This window comes from Ochotona curzoniae, unplaced genomic scaffold, assembly GCF_017591425.1.
Source record: "Ochotona curzoniae isolate NIBS_2020 unplaced genomic scaffold, NIBS_Ocur_1.0 scaffold_2476, whole genome shotgun sequence".
NCBI lineage: Eukaryota > Metazoa > Chordata > Mammalia > Lagomorpha > Ochotonidae > Ochotona > Ochotona curzoniae.
The window spans coordinates 24,261,396-24,270,442 of NW_024467095.1; the positions used below are offsets into that span (position 1 = coordinate 24,261,396).

The following is a 9,047-nucleotide window of genomic DNA, read 5'->3' on the forward strand; positions in this document are numbered from 1 at the left end:
ACTGCTTTTTTTGAATGTTTGTTTGCTTTTTTGGCTGTATCCCATGTGTTTTGATGTTTTTATTTCAGTTTGGTTCCTTCCAAATAATCTCTTCTCTCTAGTCAAATTCATCATGGGCTCATGAATTATACGATGGCATCATTTTTTTCCCAAGAGACTTTTGTGTTTTGTCACTCATGTGTTGGCTACTCAGTGGTGCGTTATTTTTTCAAGGTGCTATGAGTCAGCCCTAAAAGAGATATTCTGTCCTTTGATCCAGTGCTGAATGCCAGAGTTGCAATGCAGCAGTCTGGTGTCCATGCAGATGGTAACTTCTGATGTCACATGCCCAGATAAGGGATTCTGTGCCATGCCTTTAGCCCCTAACCCTGCAAGTTTCCCTGAGAGTCAGATGTTGTTCATTTCTCATTGACTTCAGCCACCTGCAAATACCTTCTCAGAGCACAGGGACCACTTTTATTTACAGAGTTATCTGTGTTTTTTATCCTGAAACATCATCTTGGTCTTGCGTTACAGAGAAGTGAGTGCAGTGTGTAGACTAGTCCTCACCCAGCTCGCCAAGGGGCCTTGCTGGGAGGTGAAACCCAGAGTCTTGGTTCTGTTCTTCTCTCTGATGGATTTGTTTCTACAAAACAAGGCCTTATATCTCATTCTTGGAGTGCAATTCATTTCCCTGTAGACAAAAATTAATGATTCAAAGAAATTCACTTTGTGACAACGCAGCTAATCACATTCTCTCTAGAGAAAACGGAGGCAGTTTGTTACTTTCCTATAAGCAAATGAACCGTTTACAGCAGATGAAACATCTCTTATATTTATTCGTTTTGTTCTTTCGGCATTCTCAGGCCACATGTTATGTAATCTGCTTGGAATTGTAAGCCAACAAGATTTCTGTTAAGAGGCAAGACCGTGACACCGGAAAAAAAGAAATGCAAGGTCTCGCTATGATCAGTTTGTTTCCTGGACTTATTCCATGACTTCAAGTTGCTTCACTCTCAGTCTTTTTGTTTGTAGAAGAGAAACTGGATGTCTTGGTGTCTCGTAGTTGCAGGTCCCGTGGATCCTGTGTAAGGCATCGTCTCAGAGAAATAGATTTCTCTCAGTGAAGAAGATATCATTCCAAAATAACCACTTCAAATTTCTCACAAGTACTTTCCACTTGGAAAAATCCAACACTCTTTTAATTACCTTGAATATCTCCTTCCCAAACATCTTAGTTTCGTAGTAGTCTCATATTTCTTTCCTGTTTCTGTTTAGTGCCTATGCTTAAGGCAAATCCAATTTACTTCTCTCCCTCTCTTCCTCCCTCGCTCCCTCCCCTTCCTCTCTCTCCCTCCCTTTCTCCCTCCCCCTTTCTCTCTCTCCCTCCCTCTCTCTTTCTCTCCCTCCCTGTCTCCTCTCCCTCTCTCTCTCCCTCCCTCCCCCCTCCACCTCCCTCTCTCTCTCCCTCCCTCCCCCCTCCACCTCCCTCTCTCCCTCCCCCTTCCTCTCTCTCCCTCCCTTTCTCCCTCCCCCTTCTCTCTCTCTCCCTCCCTCTCTCTTTCTCTCCCTCCCTGTCTTCCTCTCCCTCTCTCTCTCCCTCCCTCCCCCTCCACCTCCCTCTCTCCCTCCCCCTTCCTCTCTCTCCCTCCCTCTCTTCCTCCCTCTCTCTCTTTCTCTCCCTCCCCCCCCCCCCCCCCCGTCTCCCTCTCCCTCTCTCTCTCCCTCCCTTCCCTCCTCCACCTCCCTCTCTCTCTCTGGGTCTTTCCTTCTCTCCCTCCCTCTCTCCCTCTGTCCCTCTCTTCCTCTCTCTCTCTCTCTTCCTCCTTCCCTCCCTCCCTCCTTCCCTCCCTCTCTCTCTTCCTTTCTCCTCTTTCACTCTCTCTTCCTCTCTCTCTGTCTCTCTCTGTCTCTCTGTCTCTCTCTCTCTCCCCCACCTCCCTCCCTCTCTCTCTGGGTCTTCTCCTCTCTCCCTATATTAAAGGATATTGCTTGATGAGTATAATCATACTTTCAGTTATATCTTCCTAAGTGTGCTTCGTCAAAGCATCTATTATTTCAATTCTTAAACTACCATCTAAATTTGTATTTTTAAGCAATTCAAAAAACTCAGCACAAAAGTTTTTTTAAAAATGGTTAAAAACAGGAAAATGATCTGAGTAGATACCTCTTGGAAGAGATACAAATAATCCATAAATACACATGAAAAAAATCCTCTATATCACTAACCATCACATTGAAATCCAAACCACAAAATAGTATCACCTCAGTTCATTTACAAGGACTGTTGGCTAAATAAATAAATCAACGTGTAAATAAAATAAGCTCTAATGAAAATGAGGAGAAAGAAAGAAATTTCTGAGACTGATAAGTAAGAATTCAAGTTAGTGCAGTCCATAAGATTATGCTGTCCCACATTTGGGTATATATCTGAAGGAAATATAAAACCGCATATGGTCAGAAGTAGAGATCATTATGCTCAATGAGACAATCCAATCTCAAAGGACAAATACAATAGGTTCTCTCTAATATAAGTAGCCTTCACGCAATATACAAGACACACACACAGACACGAAAGACATTCTGATATTGGTAGTAAAATGGATGGAACTGGAGATCATTATGTTAACTAAATAAGTCACACATCGTAAGACAAATATTGTACACTCTCACATGGGAAAGATAAATAAGTAAAAGTTGTTCTTAATTTAGAATAGTGGTTGTTAGAAGTTGGAAAGGATAATGATGGGGGACATGGAGGGAGGTGGAATGACAGGAGCCAGTACACAGTATGATGGCATCAAAATTGCTTGTGTTCCGTAGTACCATGTACTGACTGTAATCCGAAGTAATGGTTACATATGTTGTGTAAAGAAGTAGGAAAGAAAATATGGTGTTACAAAAGAAACCGTGGCTTCCTGTTTTTTATGGGACACTGTACTGTATCCCACAAAAATCTACAAGTATTGCATGGTAGTAAGATATTTCAAAATATAAAACTTTTTAAATAAATTATTTTAACAGAAACTTAAACAAGCCAGTTTGATTTCATGTATCATTGAGGGTGACCCATTTGGATCTGCTTCTTGAAGATGGCTCTATGAGTGCCTTGAAAGAAATCATATTTGATAAATATATATATTTGATAAAGAATATCAAAGAAATCATATTTGATAAATATATTTGATAAATCATATAGGTAAAAAATATTAAAATTTACTTGAAACAAGAAATAAGAATTTCAGGAGCGTAAACTATGGGGAGTAGTGTCTGCATGGAGTATAGTGTGTATTACAGAAAAACGGAATATGTAGAGTTAAATAAATGGAGGCAGGGGTACATTACAAAGACATTAACCCAACATAGGAAACAAAGGTGTCTGTTTATAATAAAAGTCTTTGGGATTCTTCACATGTATTCTTTTGAGTTCATTGCCCAGCATTTTTATCAATCTTCTTTTGTTCAGTATCTACTACTAAATAATTATTGTTTTCCCTTGAGTATACAATATTGACTTTCTTTTTTATGTTTCATGTTTCCCTGTGTTGATATTCATACTAATGATGAATTGTTTTTGTTACAATGAGTGGGCTTATGGCAAAAGACCGTTTTTGGAAGATGTCGCTGAAGGTGTTGGTTTGATGGCCATTCTGGCTTCGTTCCCAGTTGGATGGTGTAGTTGGGTCGAGGGACACCTTCTACAGTACTCACCTGTGGACAGTGACCATTGCTGTCTTTGCAGTGATAGTTTATAAGATGCAATGTGTAATCCTGTGACTAATTAGTTGCCCTGCTATGCATTTTCTGGAGTCCTGCTCTTTGTAATATGCCCATTATGGGTGATGAATCATAAAGGCAGTGCTTTCATTGCTCAGGAATAAGACATTGAAACTGAGTCCAGATTCACCAAGTCCTGTGCATTCTGGGGGTGTCTGTCAGGTCTACATGATTCCAGCAGTCATACAAGCGAAAATAAGTCCATACCTCCTGGATGTGGGGCTCTGCCTGATACTAGCACTTAGCTTTAAGGTAAAGGCCTAAGTTCACTTTCCCAACCTACTCCCTGGGAGTTCAAATCTTGTCCTGCCATCTGTTGGAAGGTTGGAGAGGTGCAGTCGAAGTGGAACCGTAGCCAAGGCCGTCAGCAGCTGCTGACTGGAAGCAGAGGCTGAGAAGGCTGGCTCCAACTACAGGTTTACTGCAGCCAGGCCTGGAACTGGGCTTAAAATCTATGGTGAGATCCTTATTCTCCTGTTTCCCCAGGCACAAGTGTCTATTACCACACGCCACTTGGAGCTTGAGTGAGAAGACAACTGTATGCTTCCAACTTTATCCCATGCATCTTACTATTGTACTAACACCATGTACTATTGTTTCACCTGGCTTTGGTGCTCTAATGGAGGTGATGTTTCATGTGAACAGAGAATGAAATGGAAGTCTGTGTGATGACTCTTGAAGCATCTTACTCAACTACTATTCATTTCCACTCTTGTCCTTCTATTTATTTTTAATTTTATTATTATTTTATGATACAGTTCCATAGGTTTTGGGTTTTCCCTTACCCCTCCCCCAAATCCTCCCCCCTCCACTGATTTCCTCTATGTTAATACAGTAATATGGTTGTTCATAAACAGTCATAAATGCATCATTGCAGGCATGGACAATGGCAGAGAGTCCAGTATCCTATTGTCAAGATATAGTTAACAGTTTCATTGGGAGTCCATCTTTGATCTGGAAGTAGAGATGCATGTTGCATTGTATCCTCACATCAGGATAGGATAATCTCCATTACACAGTTACCCTACCTCCCCTCAAATGAAAAGCCACAATACAAAATCAACAGAAAGAAAAACAGAAATTTACAGTACAATGAAGTTAAATGATATGCTACTGAATGACTAATATGTAATTGAAACAATGAATAAGAATACCAAGAACCTTCTTGAAGAAATGGTATGACTTATGAGTCAGTGAAGAATTTAATGAGAAAAAAGAACTGTTTTGAAGAAATGAAAATAAAAACAGAAACACCAAAATCCATGAGATATAGTTGGTGTTGATCTTTGTTGTAATTTTCATTTTTTAAATCCAAGGAATTTCCAAATATGTGATATTCTCAGCAAATGCACTGTAATTGCTACAAAATAATTTTCATAACTTCTCATGTTAATGTGATACTAATACAAAGAGAACAGGTACAGTATAGCTTGTCAATACAATCCAATTAATCCAAACCATGCTTGCTTCTGAAGTTTTTGGTAATTTTGGTTTTTATTTGAAGATTGAGAAAGGAGTTACAGAGGGCACACGCTGCAGGTGACAGGGGGAGCATCCATCTGCTGAAGGCCGTGCCAACTGTCTGTAGCAGTCGGGGCCAAGCAAGGCTGAAGCTGGCAGCCAGAACCTCCACCTGGATCAAGTGTGGGTATCATGGATCCAAGCACTTGAGCTTTATAAGACAAAAATGCAGATATTTTACTCCTCCAAAATACTATTTCCAGTTTTCAAGTAATCTATAATAATCAGAATCACTCTGACCAGACCTGTAAAAATGTGTTAACTTATGGAGGAATTGGAAGCTTTATAATCTTAAATTCCTAAGTGCAAACATTAAATCAGGTCTCTTGTGTGTGTTCTTCAGCATACTGCATTTTATTCAAAAGTTCTTTGACTTTGTTGGAAAATTTATTTCTGAATACCCTATAACTTTGTTGTAAACGTAAGAACAGATTTTTTAAAAAAACTCTTTTCCTTCCATCCAATGCAATTCACCCTCAAATGGCTGCAACAGCCAGAGCTTGGCAGATCTAAAGCCAGTAGCCAAGGTCTCCTTCTGGGTCTCCCATATGGGTGCAGGTCTCAAGAATTTGGTCCATCCTTCACTGTTTTTCCAGCCTATATAAGCAGGGAGCTGAATTGAGCAGACGGGACACTGGGATATCAGAACTGCTGAACGAGGCTTAGCCTGTCATGTCACCATCCTAGCCACTGCTGATATATATTAAAACTATTATTTCCTATTGATTAAAACAAGACAGACAAACAGAAAAACAAGCATGCAAGTTCTCTCTCACATGTAGAAATAAAAAATAATAAATAAACGGGACTTAGTGATTAATTGAAGCTGGGAAGGGTGAAAATGCAGAGGATGTAAGAGCAGCAGACACTGTGACACAGTCACATAGAAATAGCAGAGCCTCGTGTTCACGGCACAGCGAGGTGACTTTTAGTCTCAACAACCTATTACATACCGTGGCAAGATCTGGAAGAGTTCAGTCGGTTTGCTGCAAACACAAAAACAGGAATAGGAAATGCCTGATGCAAGCAGTTTACACTGTGTATGTGTATTGAAGTATTACCCTGTGCCTTAAAAAAGGGATACATGCAAGAAAAGTTTTTTTTAAAAGATTTGTTTCTTTCTTTCTTTATTATTTATTTATTTAGTGGAAAGACGGATATACAGAGAAGAGGAGAGACAGAGAGGCAGATCTTCCATCTGCTGGTTCACTCCCCAAGTGGCCATAATGGCCGCAGATGAGCTGATCTGAAGCCAAAAGCCAAGAGTTTCTTCCGGTTCTCCCATGTGGGTGCAGGATTTCAAGGTTTGGGGCCATCCTCGACTGCTTTCTCAGGACACAGGCAGGGAGCTGGATGGGAAGTGAAGCTGCCGGGATTAGAACCGGTGCCCTTATGGGATTCTGGGTGTGCAAGGCGAGGACCTTAACGGCTGTGCCACCATGCCGGGCCCAAAATATCATATTTAAAACATTGAACACTTATTTTCATACAGCCTAAATATTTAAGATGTTTTAATTAGGCTACAATTCGAGCAAACTTTAAAAAAAATTTTTTTATATATTTTTAGCCATTAATTTCTGTTATCTATGTGTAAAATGGCATCTTACCTTAATAACTTAATTTGAAATGAAAATATTCTTTTAAAAAAATTATTTATTTTTATTCGAAAGGCAAATTACACACAGACAAGGAGAGACAGAACGATCCTCCATCTACCACTTCACTTCCCATGTGGCCGCAACGACCAGAGCTCAGCTGATCTGAAGGCAGGAGCCAGGAATTTCCTCCTGGTCTCCCACATAGATGCGGGTCCCAAGGCTTTGGGCCATTCTCCACTGCCTTCTCAGGCCACTAACAAGGAGTTGCATGGGAAGTGAGGCAGCTGGGATATAAACTGGCATCCTATGGGATCCCACAATGCAAGGTGAGGCTTTAGCCGTTGAACCCTCACGCTGGACTTGGAATATATTCTTGAGAACTTTCAGCTCTAGTATAATCAGACAGCTAGTGACAGTTACATCCTGTGTTTATTTGCTTGGATGGTTGTCAAGTTGTTGTAAGTTGCCATCGACCAATTGCCTGATATACGTAATCTTCGAATGGTCCATAAGAGAAAAAGAAAAATTCAGGAACCCTCACTGATTTCCATTCTGATTTCTCCCTTTTGGCTTCCCATACCAAGGACCTTCACCTGTTGCATAAATCAAGAAAAAAAGGAAAAGCTGCAGTGTGATGATACATGATTAGCTTCACATCCGCTGAGATTTTGTGCTCAGTTGCATCAAACATAACACTCGATTATTTTTCCTTGAAGCCACGAATCTCTTTCTTATCTAACTTGAATATGTCTCAGAAAATTTCAGCATTTCAGGATTATACACAATTATTTTAGATTTAGACAAAATTTCAAAGGCATTGCACATTTGCTGAATTTAAAAAATATTTAAATAACGTACCATAGAATCAATCCCTGTTTCCTGTATTTTAAATGCTCTACTAATGCCTTGCTGTATAATTGCTCTATATAATTTTGTTCACATATCCTGTATACAAATCAGAAAGCCGTATGAGCTTACTTCTTTTTCCTCTTAATATTTTATATAGCCTCATTAGAACTGTATACACAATACAGCCAGTATGGAGATACCTTCACCTTTTGGTAGCACTGACTTCCCGTGCTTGATTGAAGATAGAGAGCTTTCTTGGGTGGTAGAAATAGGCAAAGTCAAGATGACAGAAAGATACCCAAGAGTATGTCTGTGTATCCTTGCAAGGTATTTAGTAACATAGTTATATGATCCTCATAAACCAAGTTATCTAATTATTTTATAAGGCATTCAAGAAGTCCTTCCCTTTCCAAATGCCTTCCTTAGTACACCTTTGACTTCTTTGTTCCGTAGACTATAGATCAAAGGGTTGAGCATGGGATTAAAGAGGCTGTGGAAGAGCAGCAGGTATTTCTTCTGGTCTTTTCTATTCCCATATAGTGGCCCAACATACATAATAATGGCTGTGCCATAAAAGAGTCCAACAACACAAAGGTGGGAGGAACAGGTGGAAAAGGCTTTCTGGCGCCCTTCACTGGACTGGATCTTTACGATGGCACATAGAATATGAATGTAAGATACCACAATGGAAGAGAACGGTCCCACCAGCACAGAAACTGCCCCCGTCAAAACCATGATCTCATTCATGTGGGTATCTGCACAGGCAAGTTTGAGAAGAGCTACTATTTCACAGAAAAAGTAATTGATCTTCTGAGGTCCACAGAAAGGCAATGGCAGAAGTAACACCAGATGCACAAGGGCCAAGGAGATTCCTAGAATCCACGAAGTCACGGCCAGCGTGACGCACACTCTCCAGCTCATGATGGCTGAATAGCGCAGTGGGTGGCAGATGGCCACATACCGGTCACAGGACATCACCACCAGCAGGAGACATTCTGTGTGAGCAAACGTCAAAAAGAGAAAGGTTTGTGTTATACAGCCAGCAAAGGAAATGGGCTTGGCTGGATCCAGCAGGTTCACCAGCATCTGGGGCACTGTGTTGCAGGCATAGGCGATGTCGACCACAGCCAAGTGTGAGAGGAAGAAATACATGGGGCTGTGCAGTCTGGAGTCCAGCCAGACGAGTCCCAGAATGACTCCGTTGCCCAGCAGGGTGAGGGTGTAGAGGAGCAGGAAGATGCCAAAGAGGAACCCCTGAGTCCTTGGGCCCAGGGGAAAGCCCAGCAGGATGAACTCTGTGATGGATGTCTGATTTTCAGCCAT

At 40.9% G+C, this 9,047-nt stretch overlaps 1 protein-coding gene across 1 annotated transcript; it reads right to left on the minus strand.

Moving 5' to 3' along the window:
• Positions 1-3,531: 3,531 nt before the first annotated feature.
• LOC121170894 (olfactory receptor 2A25-like) lies at positions 3,532-9,047 on the minus strand. The gene is made up of 2 exons (XM_041002332.1): positions 8,140-9,047; positions 3,532-3,565 (listed from the first exon to the last, which is right to left on the minus strand). Exons 1-2 carry the CDS (start codon positions 9,045-9,047, stop codon positions 3,532-3,534), a joined length of 942 nt encoding a protein of 313 aa, XP_040858266.1.

What these genes read in the sequence shown, in the direction of transcription:
- LOC121170894 (XM_041002332.1), bottom strand. Translation starts at nt 9,047, where the DNA reads ATGGCTGAAAATCAGACATCCATCACAGAGTTCATCCTGCTGGGCTTT. An exon ending in AAAGGTGTACTAAGGAAGGC is followed by an intron (nt 3,566 to 8,139) that starts ATTTGGAAAGGG and finishes CCATAAGCCCAC; the next exon opens with TCATTGTAACAAAAACAATT.